Source organism: Gekko japonicus, unplaced genomic scaffold, assembly GCF_001447785.1.
Source record: "Gekko japonicus isolate JY-2015 unplaced genomic scaffold, Gekko_japonicus_V1.1 scaffold944, whole genome shotgun sequence".
Classification (NCBI taxonomy): Eukaryota; Metazoa; Chordata; class Lepidosauria; order Squamata; family Gekkonidae; genus Gekko; species Gekko japonicus.
This window is the reverse complement of record NW_015165857.1, coordinates 558,564-572,915: the sequence shown is the minus strand read 5'-3', so window position 1 is coordinate 572,915 and position 14,352 is coordinate 558,564. Positions and strand designations below refer to the sequence as shown.

The window sequence follows — 14,352 nt, the reverse complement described above, 5'->3', positions numbered from 1 at the left end:
CCTCTCTTTTTGGGTGCGTACGGGAGGGGGGGGGGGCTGGCATTTTCGAGGTTGCTCATCCCTGCCATTTTCTTGGGGCACCCACCAATGCCGGGGCATGTGGCCAGGTGCCTGTGGTATTGCTGCCCTGGGGGGCTTGGCTTGAACCAGCTTAACCATGGCCCAGGTAGTTAGCCAGTTAGAACAAGCCCTTTCAGCTATAGGGCCTCAAAGGTGGTTCACGACACAACAAAATGCAAGGAGGCCTATAAAAGGCCAGCAAGATGCAATTCCTACAATCGATAAAGGACACTGTTCCAATCTATTGTGCCATTCTGTTGTCTTACCATTTCTTGCCAGCCTAGTTCAAAATCCCTCTAGAAAAGTCTTCATCTGGAAGTAGGGTTGCCAGCCTCCAGGTGGGGCCTGGGGAGCTCCCGCTTTTACCACTGATCCCCAGCCGACAGAGATCAGCTCCCCTGGAGAAAATGGCTGCTTTGAAAGGTGGACTCTATGGCATTGTACTATGCTGAGGCCCCTCCCCTCCCCAAACCCCGCCCTCTCCTGGCTCCACCCCCAAAGTCTCCAGGTATTTTCCAACCCAGACTTGGCAACCCTATCTGGAAGGTCTTTAGGGAATTGGACTTTCTCAGTTCCTGCAGAGGGAACTTCCAAAGGTTTAGGGGGGGCCACATCTGAAAAAAGCCCAGGAGATAATGTCAGTCATTTCCTGAGCTGCTGATGGCTTGTCATCAGCTGAGCTTTTGTGGTGGATCACCCCCACCCTGCAATTGCGTTGCCCCAAGCAGTCATTTGGGCGGCTAGAGAACCGTTCTGGAGATGTTCTTCCAAGTCAAATATGATTGCACCTTTCATCTGTACAATGAGGAAGTCAAAATACAAGTCTATGAAACTGTCTAATCCTGGGACAGATCTGTGTATAGTCGTCTACTCTGGTTGGTCCCTCCCTCCCCAACAACACAGTGATTCCCTGAGTAGGGGTGCCAGGAATTGAATCAGCTCCTTCCAAAGTGCATACTTGTTCTCTGAACCCCAGTCTTTATTGTTTCTATACTTATTTACTGGAAGTCACATGGCAGGCAAGGAGCCAGAATTATACCTTTATTTTCTCCTCCACCCAGATCTTCTCCTTTGTAGTGTTGTATAATTAGAAAAAAACCAGGAAACTCACGGAACCGCATACAGGTAGTTTTGCTTTCACTTTAATTGTGGTTACATGACATTTTTCAATGGATTTTGCTTGTACTTCGAAGCCCCATTGCAATGCTGCAAAAGATATGGTTGAGGGGGAGACAAAAGGAAAGATCGAGGCAAGAAACCCCCACACTCATTAGTTATGAAAGATAGAAAGTATGCTCCACGCAAAGTTACACACTTTTCCAGTGGTTTAGTGGGAGAAATGACGCAACTGTGAGAGTGGTTGTATAGTTTAGCTTGATCTGTTTTCCAGTGTTGTCGTAACAAATGGTTGGTTTTTTAGCCAAGCCATCCAGGTAGGGGTGCCAACCCTCAGGACGCGCTTGGAGATCTGGAATTACAACCAATCTCCAGTTGACAGATCAGTTCCCCTGGAAGAAATGGCTGTGTTTGGAGAGTGGGCTCTATAGCATTGTACCCCACTAAGCTCTCTCTTCTCCCCAAACTGTGTCCCTCCCCATGCTCCACCCCCAAAATCTCCATACATTTTCCCACCCTGGAGTTGGCAACCTTACACCCAGTCAACACAAGGAGATGGTTGCTAATTGAACACCTTCCAGATATCCTTCCCGTTTCTTTTATGGCTGGTTTCCATTTTACCCAAAATGCAAGAAGTCAGTGGGAATAATCCCCAGCCAAGCACGCACAGAATTTCAGGAAGATTCTCTTGACACTTGACTGAATGGTGTCCCTGGTAAAAAAAATCAAGCAGTATGTGGTTGCACCCTGCAGCTGTTGAGTGCCCTTCTCCATGCTCTGATTTCAGAGTAAATCTTATTGAACTCAGATCCAGGTGGGTAGCCATGTAGGTCTGGAGCAGTAAAACAAAGTGTGAGTCCAGTGGGGCACCTTTAAGACCAACAAAGTTTTATTCCAGGAATGAGCTTTCGTGTGCACGCACACTTCCTCAGATAACATTGAAATGGAAATTAACAGTCCATACAGTCCTCTGTGTATATGCGCCTGCATACAAAAGCTTATACCTTAAACAAAACCTTGATGGTCTTAAAGGTGCCACTGGACTCAAACTTTGTTTTATTGAACTCAGTGAGATTTACTTCCAAGAAAACCAGCATGTACCAGATCTGGCTGTGTACAATATGTTTACTCCAAAGTGAGCCCCATTGAGATCAGCTTCATCCACTTGGAAGTAAGTGTTGTAGAGTTTCGTAGGAACTGGGGATGATGAACTAAATGCTCTTGGTCACCTAAATAGCCCAATGGTCACATCTTATTGCCAGAGAAGCTGTTCGTTTTAACAAAAATGCCGTGTAGGACATGGAATGGAGAGTCCTGAGTTCCATCTCAGGGATGGAAGGACCTGCATGGTGCTGTTTTGAGAGATGCAAAGGGAAGGAAAGGGGTAACAAATGTTCTTTTGCCTCAAAGTCTGGCAGTTTGGGAAACAAAACAATATGGCCACCCTCAGGTGGCTAGATTTAGCCCAAAGCCTGCCAGTTAGAGACTCCCAACTTTGGACCACTCTAATCAAAAGTGTGTTGACACTTTTCATAATTCAGACTGACAATAATTTCCAGTTTGCTGTGGCATGAAAAAGTGCCATCTCATTCAGTGTGTTCAGAAACTGCGTACTGCTGAATGTCCTGCGTGCATGACGCACGCTTCTACGCATGGGCACTCAAAAGTAAAAACGACAAGTTCAGTGGAGCTAAGCAGGCGGAGAACTGCAGCCTGACTTGGAAAGTTCAGCAAGACAAGTTGCCAAGAAAACATGCACTGGATCAAGTGGAAAGTATGTTGACTTGGAAGCCAATCTTATTGGGCTCATTGGGACTTAAAGGTAAAGGTTCCCTTGCTCAAAAGCCAGTCGAATCCGACTCTAGGGTTGCGGTGCTCATCTCTGTTTCAAAGCCGAAGAGCCAGCACTGTCCGAAGACATTTCCGTGGCCATGTGGTCGGCATGACTAAACACCAAGGCGCACGGAACGCTGTTACTTTCCCACTGAAGTGGTACCTATTTATCTACTTGCAATTTCTTGCTTTTGAACTGCTAGGTTGGCAGGAGCTGGAACTAGAGACGGGAGCTCACTCTGTCATGTGGCACTCAGGTCTCGAACTGCTGAACTACTGACCTTCCACAGCCTGCAGTTCAGTGTCTTAACCACTTGAGCCACCGCATTGGGACTTACTCCAGGATAATGGGGGAGAGGACTCCAGACTTACCGGGCAGTGCCCCATTAATCACAGATGGGACTTGTATGCCTGTGTTAAGGGCTGTCAAGTCATTTCTTGAATTATAGCAACCGTATGAATTAATGACCCTCCAAACATCCTATCGTTAACAGCCTTGCTCAGGTCTTGCAAACTGAGGGCCACAGCTTTCCTTTTTTGAGTCAATCCATCTCATGTTGGGTCTTCGTCTTTTCCTGCCGCCTTCAACTTTTCCTTACATTACTGTCTTTTCTAGGAGGTTCTGCCTTCTCATAATGTGACCAAAGTATGAGAGCCTCAGTTTAGTCATTTTAGCTTTTAGGGAGAGTTCAGGCTCGATTTGATCTAGAACCCACGTATTTGTCTTTTTGGAGGTCCAGGGTATTCATAATACTCCCCTCCAACACCACGTTTCAAATGAATCCACTTTCTTCCTGTCAGCTTTCATTGTTCAGCTTCCACTTTGGTATGAATGATCTTGATCTTTGTTGCCAGTGATAAATTCATTCTGAGTAAAAGAGGGCTGCACCCATTTGAGATGGGTTATCATTGCAGTTTGTGGTAAGACATGTTAAGTAGTGCTTTCTTTCTAGGAATTTTTTTGGGTACACTTTATGATGTAAGCCGCTTTGACTCTTAGTGCATGAGAAAAGTGAGGCAAAATAATTAAAAATTTAAGATAAACAAGAGAAGGGAAGGGTCTATATAAGGGACTCTAAAGGTGTGCTCTTTTGCTCCCTCCAAATTGATTTTAATGTTCCTTCAACTCTGGATGGGTCTCCAACTGATGGCTCTAGAACAGAACATGGCTCGGTTGGTACAGAACCAAATCTGACACCTAGAAAAAGAAACTGAAAATTTAAAGGTGTATCAGAGGGGTGGGTGGGTTGCTAGAATGACCAGAAAGGCAGACAAAGATTTTGATGGGAAGAAAGGGCTTCCCAGAGCCAGGGGAAGGGCTGTGGCATGCAGAAGGTCCCAGGTTCAATCCCTGACATCTCCAATTAAAAAGATCAGGCAGTAGGTGATATGAAAGCTCTCTGCCTGAGACCCTGGTAAGCCCTTGCCAGTCTGAGTAGACAATCCTGACTTTGATGTACCAGTGGCCTGATTTAGTATTGGGCAGCTTTGTGTGCTCATGTGTACTTTCCAGAAAGGGAAACGACAGGGGTGAACAGTTGCCAATAAGCGAAGTGCAATCCATGCACAGGTTTATTCCAGTGCACTAAAACAAGCATGAAGGGTGCAACTCTGTACTTTGGAGACCTCATGTGCGCCACTCCTTAATAAAAGACTCACAACAACCAGTGTTTGGGCTGTGGAAACTGCATGGTTTATTAACCACCACAGCAATGATCTGTAAGGTGAAGTGGTATATACCCGGTTATGCATACTGGGCTTTCTTATACTAGCTCTTTGTTGACTTCTGGCTTTGAATTTTGACTTCTAGAGCAATCCTCTGCATTGCAGAGTTACTCTGAGCACCAAGTGGCAGCCAGTTTAGGGGGACCCCATTAGCATTTTCAAGGCAAGAGACCAGCAGAGGTGGCTTGCCATTTACTGCCTCAGTGTAGCAGACAGCCCTGGCATTCCCATCCAAATATTAACCACAGCCAACTCTGATTAGCTTCTGAGATCAGGGGTGATTCTGCATCTGGCATTCGCTCCACATTTTCTTAACACTGATGAAAAGCTGCAGCTCAAAACCACATCCAAATACCCCAGGGCAACTCCATACTGACTGGGAAGTCACCCCTGAACGGCCATAAATCTATGCAGAAGGTACCATAAAACCGGATGATCAGAGAAAGTGAAAGCAGCATGCAATGCAGAGGGGAATTTCTGTTCCAAGGTGGGTTTGGTAAAGCAACGGAAGGAAAAGCCAATACGAATCGCCCTGGACAGGGCTAGCTTGGGCCACGCAGGTTAAGACTGCTTCTATGTGGGTCACCGGGGGAGCGGGGTGGGGGTAGCCGCTGGGAATTGGCTGCGTTGTGCAGGGGGTTGGACTAGATGACCCTTGGGGTTCCTTCCGGCTCTATCTCAGGCCACCGATTTCAAGGGGCTTCCTCTGCGAGGGGATTGCGCTATTCGTTTGGCTCTTTGATGCAGTAGGCAAGGTTACCGACCCTGGGCCAGCTGGCGTGTGCTCGGTAGGAGCGGGAAGGCCCGGCGTTGCGTGGCTCGGACTGCCTTTATTGCAAGCTGCGGAACTGAAAAGAGAGCCAGAAAGGGAAGAAAGGCTGGAGGAGGAGGAGGAGGAAGCGGGTGGCAAAGCTCTTCGGCGACGCTTTCTCCTCCTCCTCTCCCCTCCCTCGTCTCTTTTCCCCTCCCATTTCCCTCCTCCCCAACTTTTCCACCATCCCGGGGAAAAAAGGAGGCGCCGGAGGTCGTGGCATCGCTCTCCCTCCTCGGCGGAGCCATGGAGCTGCTCTGCTGCGAGCGGGCCGCGGCCGCCACGAGGCGCGCCGCGCCTGACCCCAGCCTGGTGCGCGACGAGCGGGTTTTGCGCAACTTGCTGGCGGTCGAGGAGCGCTACCTGCCCAGCTGCTCCTACTTCAAGTGCGTGCAGAGGGACATCCAGCCCTTCATGCGGAGGATGGTGGCCACTTGGATGCTGGAGGTGGGTGCTGCCGCCGCCGCCGCCGCCGGCAGGCAGGCAGGCTCTTCAGGAAGCCCCACCACCACCACGGAGTTGACCCGGCTTGCTCCCGGGAAAGGGTCGGAACGAACCCCAGCCGTTCAACAGGGCTTGCTTGCCGGGGGGAGGGAGGAAAAGTCCGGCGTGGTGGCCGCGGGCCGGCGTCCCTACTCGGAAGTAAGCCCCGCTGAACACGATGGGCTTGCTCGCAGGTAAAGGTGCAGACCCGTGGAGTGCAGCGGCGGTCAAAGGAGCGCGCTCGAGCCTGGGGGGACGGGGACACACACAAGAATCCGTGGCAACTGCCGCGAGCGCGCCTCCTCGGAAGTAAGTGCCGCGGAGCGCGCCGCGGCCCGGACTGGAAGTAGCCTCGCTTGCACTTCAGAGTTAAAAGCGGGGGAGGGGGGTCGTAATGCGGGCGCCCGGATCCCTCCCGAGGGCCAAAGGAATCCTTCCGGGAAAAGAGACTTAATTGTCCTTTTTCAGCCGGGAGGGAGGGAGGGTGGCGGGCGGCGGCGGCGGCTGGAGGGACGTTAACGCGATCGCTTCCGACCGCCTCCTTCCTCCGGTTTCTCTCGCTCGCTCTCTGAGTCTGGAATGCCCTTCCGGGGCTGTGTGTTAGGGGTGCAAAAGGGGGTGGATGGACAAGAAGGGCCGCCGAAGAAGTTTCCAAAGCGGAGGGGGTTTCCGGATCGCGGGAACTGCAGGCGTGGTTGGAAGGTCCCCTCCACACACACACACACACACCCTTTTCGGGGTACCCATTTCAAGCAGTGCATGCCCCAGTTAGGGGCCTCCGCTCAAGTAGTTTAGTGCCCACGTATGCAAAGTTCCGTGCGTGCCGCATTTCTTCACCACCCCCCACCTTCGCCATGCTGCTTGAAGCTCTCTGCTCAGGAAGACGCCACTAACCCTGGTCCGGCCGGGCTGACCCCCCTCCCCACCCCACCCAGTCCGGGGTTGCCATTCCAGGGGTCCGTGATCGTCTGATCGTTCTTTCTTCTCCTTTTGCAAAGCTTCCCAGTAGGGAATAATTCTGAGCACCAGCTGGTGGGTGGCCCCTTGTTTTGAAAGCCCCCCCCCCAAACCTCAACTTACTGGCACCAGGAAGCCAACCCTCTCTTCTTAATATTCATGTGGAATTCGGCCCTCTTCTGTACTATTCTGATTTTTAATTAATTTTTTAAAACACAATCACCGTTCTCTCTTCTCTTGTCCTGTCCTCCCCTCCCTGGAGGGGGGGGGGGGCTAGTGCCTTGCCAAGGGATTTTGGCTGTGGCCAGGAAGGATAACCGATCACCTGAGGGGGCTGTTTCCATATTGGTATCTTTTGAAATTAGGATGAAATGCGGAATTCAGAAGGAGAGAGGACACTGAATCTTGCAAAACTTGAGTGCCAAACTCAGAGGGAAACTCTTTTCTCTTTCTTTCCCCCTCTCCTGGGTGGGATTTCAGTTGGCTCACGTTATGGCGGAATTCATTTCTTACTGAAAGCATCAAAAGAAATGTGAGGATCATTGACACTTTCCAGGCCTCTGGCCTTCCCCCAAATTTACCTTGCTGCTCCCCACCCCTATTTAACTACAGAGCCCTTTCCCCCAAACTGCTTCTAGGTGGCATACTTCTATTTATCCCCCGTAAGAGCATTGAGAGCACACCTTGTGATCGCTGGAGAGTCATTTTATTTTCAGAGTACTGCTTTGGAAGAATTTACTTACAGATCTGGCGGCTGGCCTGGCTGCCTCTCTGAAAGAAAGAAGGTGAGCCCAGAGCGAAGACACTGGCTGTGATCACACACACACACTTAAATAATCCACTTTCAATGCACTTTCCAAGTGGATTTTACTGCGTGTGAACTGGCAAGATCCAATTTGAAAGTGCATTGAAAGTGGATTGTTCAGTGTGTGTGATCGCAGCGTCTACAGGGGTGCTGCAGGGAGAGTGGTTTAACTGTGTTTCCACGTTGGAAGTGATTGAGTGGAGAACTCAAAGCCAGCCGTAGGGGGGCAGAAGCCTCCAGCCGAGGTAGAGTTAGAAGAAGACTCATACAGAGATCCAGTGGTCATCTTCCTCTGTGGAGGACTCCTGTGAGCATTGAGGTATTCCTCAGAGCACGCACAGGGCCATATTTAAACAGAATCACGCTCTCCTGTCCACTGAAACTGGCCTGTTTAAAAAGGTGTAACTCTGCTAAGGATGGTACTGGCTATGGCAGTGTAGCTCTTCAGAAGACCCTTCTGAGTCACTTTCACGTCTAGCAGTGCTGTTTTATGCAGTCACTCTAGTGTAAGCCCAGTGAAATCAGTGGGCTTACACCGGAGTAACTCGGGGCAGGGTAATTTTCCTTTTGCTCCATGGTGCGTTTGTTCCCCCCTTTCCTCACCGACTCATTCTTCTGCAGGTCTGCGAAGAACAGAAGTGCGAGGAAGAGGTGTTCCCCTTGGCTATGAATTATCTGGACAGGTTTCTAGCTGTGGTGCCCACCCCCAAGTGCCACCTGCAGCTTTTGGGCGCCGTGTGCATATTCCTGGCCTCCAAGCTGAAAGAAACCATTCCCCTCACGGCAGAGAAACTTTGCATATATACAGACAATTCCGTCAGACCTCAAGAGCTCTTGGTAAGACACCCCCCCCCCTTCACCTTCTATCTTCTTCACTTTGCCAGACACCTTTTTGTACTCCCCAGTGTACCAATGTATGCTGACTTTATTTCATTGTCTTTTCCCTAAATGGTTCTGTGCGTTTTGTGAGGAGAGCTGCCAATTTAGTTGAAGTGCATATATGTTTCCAGCGTTTTAAGAAGTCTGAATGCCTTCTTGTCGATTGAGCTGATGGGTTGATTGTCCAAATTTTGGAATGTTTGGATGATGAGAGACATTTTGAGACGCAAATAGACTGAACGGAGTTTTGTGTGGAGTAGAGCCCATGTGCTTGAAGCCCCAACTTTCCAAGCCCTGCTCTTTTTCTAAAGGCAGTTTCTTGTTGGTGTTTGACTGCCATCTAGTGTTAGATGACCCTATGACATTATAACTGCTGAGTCCTGCCCGCCCCGCCCCCCCCCCCCCCCCGTTTGCGGATCACCCCCCCCCACCCTTCAAGCTGCCTCCAAGACGGGGCCACTAAAATGCCAGTGTTTTATTGGCCTGATTTAAAGCTATGTGCAGAGCAAAACAAATCTTGCACAGCGTATTCACTGGAAAATAAATGGATCACTGCAGCATGTGTTATTCCTAGTGCTGCCAGGTCGCTGCTGACTTATGGCGACCCCATAGGGTTTTCAAGGCAAGAGATGTTCAGAGGTGGTTTGCCTGCCTCTGAGGACCAGCCCTGGACTTCCTTGGTGGTCTTCCATCCAAGTACTAACTAGGGCTGACCCTCCTGAGCTTCTGAGATCTGACGAGCCGGGGCCATTCCTGTGAGTGCTTAAGCAGGCAGCCTCTCACAGTTGTAAATATCGCCCAGTGTAAGCAGTGTGAGGTGTGCTGGGACATTGTGGCCTTGAAATGAGTAGACTTTTCATTCTTGCTCAGTGACTGGCGGCACGTACCGGATTTCGTTTGGAGGCCTTGGCTTTTGATCTCCCGTGACTGGGAAAAAGCTTTCCTGGTTTCAAGATCCACTGACAGTATTACAGTAACAATGGCTTAGGTCCACAAAGCACAAGGACCAGTTTATACTTGCAATACATGTGTAATAAAGCTTATCCTGGACTTTCATCACTTCCAAGTTATGGGTGGGGATTGCATGTTCAAATACTCCTGATTAAAAAAAAAAAGCTTCCTGAACGCTGAAAACCACCCTGTCTTAGTTCAGCCTAGCCTTTCTGTGTTCAGGGAGGCAGCTTACAGGCAGGCAGACTTTCCCGTGGAGTCAGAATCCTAGGAAAGTGTTACAGTTTGTTTCCTGAGGAATGTATAGACTGGCCCCGGTGTGGTCCCTGCCCTGGTCTGAATGCAGGCTAGCCCGATCTCATCAGACCTTGGGAGCTAAGCAGAGCCAGCCCAGGTTAGTGTTTAGATGGGAGGCCACCAAGGAAGTCCAGGGTTGCTACACAGAGGCAGGCAATTGGCAGTCCACCTCTGGACATCTCTTGCCTTGAGAACCCTATGGGGTCATCATAAGTCAGTTGCGATTTGACGGCACTCGACACACACAGTGTGCTTCCTGGCACTGTTGACACCCACGTTGCTGTGAAAATGAGGTGCCTTTATCTTCTAGTCAAGGAGTTGGTTATTACAAGAATTGTGCTGCTTTGTTAATCAGCAAGTTCAGAGGTTTGGTTTTTCTGTTTTGGGCGTTTACAGGACTAAGCACTACCAGAACTTTTGCTTTCTGGGTGTTGTATCTCTGACCAGTGATAGCTGAATAAATTATGTCCGAGTCACAGTTTTCTGCTTTGGGATGTTAATAATATACGGGAGTTCAGGAAGTGTGAATGAATTGTGCTTCCTATTTTTGTGTGTGCAGTTTGTATCTGATATGGGGGTCACTTCCTTCTTCCAGCGGGGAGATGGCTGTGGTTCCCGTAGTGGTAAAAGCATCTTCCTAGAGAAGAGGTACACCGACTTTGGCTTTGCATGTGGATCATGGGCATGAATGCAGGAAACGTGACTCAGACTTCCTGCTCTGGCACCTGCCTTTATCGTTTAAGGGTCTGCAAGACAGTCGACAAGACTTGTAAATTTTGTTTTTTTTAAAAAACCACTTGAATTTTTTTTTTATTGTGTGAACCTTCAGAACATAAGAAGAGCCCTGCTGGATCAGACCGGTGATCCATCTAGTCCAACATCCTGTTGTCTCACACAGGGGCCAGCAATATAGGCCAAGGCCTTCTCCTGATGTTGATTCCTGGCCCTGGGATTCATAGGTTGACTGCTTCTGAAGTTGGAGGTTCCCTTTAGTCACTGTGGCTACTAGCCACTGATAGACCTATCCCCCATGAATCTATCTAATCCCCTTTTAAAGCTGTCTATGTTGATGTATTATTGGAGCTGTTATGTTTTCTATATTCACTTTTGGCTTAACTTTTAATTATTTATTGTATGTTCTCTCCTGTTGTGAACCACCCTGAGCCAAGGGCGGCCTCAAAACCTAATAACATAAAATAAATTGTTTCTGTTTTGGCTATTGGACACACACACCGTTTCTTGTTCTAGGCTTTATTGTCTTAACATTTACAGGGGTGTGTAAATATTGAATAAATCCCTATTGTTTAATAAGGCCCCCAACCTTATGGAATGGCCTGTCTGATGAGGTCAGGAAGGCTCCCGCTCTCCTGGCTGTTTATCTATTTATTTGCTTCACTTAACCCCGCCTTTGTCCCCAGTGGGGACCCAGAGTGGCTTACATGGTTTTCCTTGCCTCTATTTTATCCCCACAACAACCCTTTGAGGTAGGTTAGGCTGAGAGCATGTGACTACTGCGTCATCACCCAGAGAGTTTCCATGGCAGAGTGGGGTTTTGAACCTGGGACTCCCAGATCCTAGTCTGACTGGTTTTGGCAAACTGTGCAAAACTGAATTACTCAAGAAGGCTTTTTTACACAGAGTTGTACGGTAACAAAATGGTTCAGAAAGTTATTTGGTTAAAGGGTTAGGGAGGTGGTCTCTACTGTTGTGTATAGCTGTTGCTGCCTGTTGCTGTAGGTAGGATCCTAAGATGTAATTTTTGTATAGTTTAGCGTGTCAGGGCCCCGGTCACACGGGCCGGATATCGTGGGGGGGGGGGGGAGGCGTGGCTAATTGCCCCGGCACAGTTTGATCTGCGATTACGCGATCAGGCGCGCCAGCGGCACAGTACGGGTCCGTCCCTCCGCACTGGCAGGTAAACGAGGGTGGCAATCACATGACGATCCTGTAGCGGGGCAAAGAAGCGGCACGGCGCGATCACACCAACAATGGCTAGGCGCTGCTGCTGTGACAAACGGGGTAATTTTTTTTTTTAAGCTGAAATGGCACTTTCGCTTTCCTCTTTGTGTGCATGCGCCGTTGGGTGCTCGTGTGCATCTTGTGGAGACTTGGGGGGGAAAAACCCTGTTTGCGAAGGGACATGGGCGGGCGCTGGATGCCACCACCGGAAACGCGATCAGGCGCCTGCCCTTGCCCCGCGGTTTCCGGAAACTAGTACCTCGGAGGTACTCGTTTTTAACTCCGCATCTTCGGCGGGAAGCCTCGGGTTCGCCACGGGAGTTCTACGCTTCCCAGATGTTGCGGTGTGATTGAGCTCGGAAAATCCGCCTATCTTCCGTCTCTGTAGCGTGGCTAATGCTCCGTGTGACCGCAGCCCAGGTTATGCTTTGCTTCACTTCTGTTTTAAGCTATTCTGGTTAGTTCCAGATTTCTACAATACAAATCCTACTACAGTGTTTATTGAATGCCCCATCCTGTTGATTTGTTGATTATTATTTATTATTTAATTGATTTGTATCCAGGCTTACATCATTCTCTTCTCCTCCATTGTATCTTCACAACAACCCTGTAAGGTAGGTTAGGCCAAGAGAGGGGAACTGACTTGAGGTCACCCACTGAAATTCCATGGGACAACACTCTTAACCAGTGTTCCCTCTAAGCTCAGTTAGTGTGAGCGAGCTCACAGTTTTTTAGCCTCTGGCTCACACATTTTTGTCTTAGCTCAGGAAGGATGGCTCCAGAGCAAACTTATTTATGCTGTAGCCAAATCGCTCACTCACAACTTTAATGCCAGCAGCTCACAAAGTAGAATTTTTGCTCACAAGACTCCACAGCTTAGAGGGAGCATTGCTCTTAACTACTATATCTATCCTGGCTCTCGCAGGATTCACTCTGTGTAATCCATCTTGAGCCTCAGTGAGAAAGGCGGAAAATAAGTAACATAGATAAATTAATTAAAAAAAATAGTAATAGTTTACACTCCTGTAGTTAAATGTGTTTGCTCTCATGGAACTTTGTTTCTGGCCTCTCAGCAGGGACGCTTTCCAAAAATCCATTCTCCTTTCAGGCTGAAATGATGGATGTAGTTCTGCACAGGTAGGCTAATAAGGATGGCTGTGAGCCAGTAACTTGAGGCAACTTGTGCATGGAGCTGCTTTTACCCGTGTTCTTCACTGGAACCCTTTTCTGTCATTCTGCTGATGCTCCTTTCAGTGGTATTCTGGTCCTGGGGAAAGACCCTCATAGAAAAATCAGCATTGACTAATTTTAACCACAAACACATGAACACACATGAAGCTGCCTTATGCTGAATCAGGCCATCTATCAGAGTCAGTATTGTCTATTCGGAATGGCAGGGTCTCAGGTGGAGGTCTTTCACTTCACCTACTACCTGATCCTTGACTTGGAGATACTGGGAATCGGACCTGGGACCTTTTGCGTACCTAGCAGATGCTCTTCCACCGAGCTACGGCCCCTCTGCTCAACAAAAAGCACGATGAAAGGGTGAAAAAAGTGCACACAAAAACTTTGTGCACAGTACACCGTCGGTACATAAAACATGGAAGGAGGCTGTTTTTTTAACACAATGGTGCTTGCTCTTTGATACTACGTCAAAGAATGGCGCAAAGACAGTGTCCGGCCCAATGTTTTTGAATTCAAACAGTCTAATAAAGATATTTTTAGTTCTTTTTTTTTTTTTTGAATAGGCTTTATTCACTCCCCTAAAAAGGGGAGATATTTTGCTAAAAAATTAGAAATAGGGAAGGGTATAAAGAGGGACAAAGAAAAGAGTGAGTGGTATTAGTACTATGTTAGTCTGTTAAACCTTTTTATAGTCCAATCAGAGAGTCCACGTTTTTCTTCTTCACCAAGGCTTCTTCTTTTCTTCTATGATGTTAACCAGGTAATTAGTAAGTTAGTATTGTCCTTGGAGCTGCGGTGGCTCAAGTGGTTAAGACGCTGAACTGCAGGCTGTGGAAGGTCAGTAGTTCAGCAGTTCGAGACCCGAGTTGCCGCATGACGGAGTGAGCTCCCGTCTCTAGTTCCAGCTCCTGCCAACCTAGCAGTTCGAAAGCAAGAAATTGCAAGTAGATAAATAGGTACCACTTCGGTGGGAAGGTAACAGCGTTCCGTGCGCCTTGGGGTTTAGTCATGCTGGTCACATGACCACGGAAACGTCTTCGTTTGGACAGCGCTGGCTCTTCGGCTTTGAAACGGAGATGAGCACCGCAACCCTAGAGTCAGATTCGACTGGCTTTTGAGCAACGGAACCTTTACCTTTATTGTCCTTCTGGTAGTTAATATCAGTTTATTCTTCCCAAGCAAAATCCACTTATAAGAGAAAGATAGCAGTTTTTAAGTTTTATAGCTCTTCCCGCTTTTGTCTCTCAGGTTATAACCTGACGCTCCTCCTTCTTCCTCGTCCTTCACCTCT

The 14,352-nt window shown here is 48.6% G+C and overlaps 1 protein-coding gene across 2 annotated transcripts in view; it reads left to right on the top strand.

Annotated features, from left to right (window-relative positions):
• The first annotated feature begins 5,723 nt into the window (after positions 1-5,723).
• The window catches only part of CCND2 (cyclin D2), a 70,240-nt gene continuing 61,611 nt past the window's right edge, over positions 5,724-14,352 (top strand). The window contains exons 1-2 of one of the 2 annotated variants that reach the window (XM_015411190.1): positions 5,724-5,992; positions 8,412-8,627. In XM_015411190.1, the coding sequence (XP_015266676.1) occupies positions 5,792-5,992; positions 8,412-8,627 (417 nt within the window). In that variant the 5' untranslated portion in view covers positions 5,724-5,791. The remainder of the gene's footprint in view (positions 5,993-8,411; positions 8,628-14,352) is intronic. The other variant, XM_015411191.1, reaches the window with a different exon arrangement.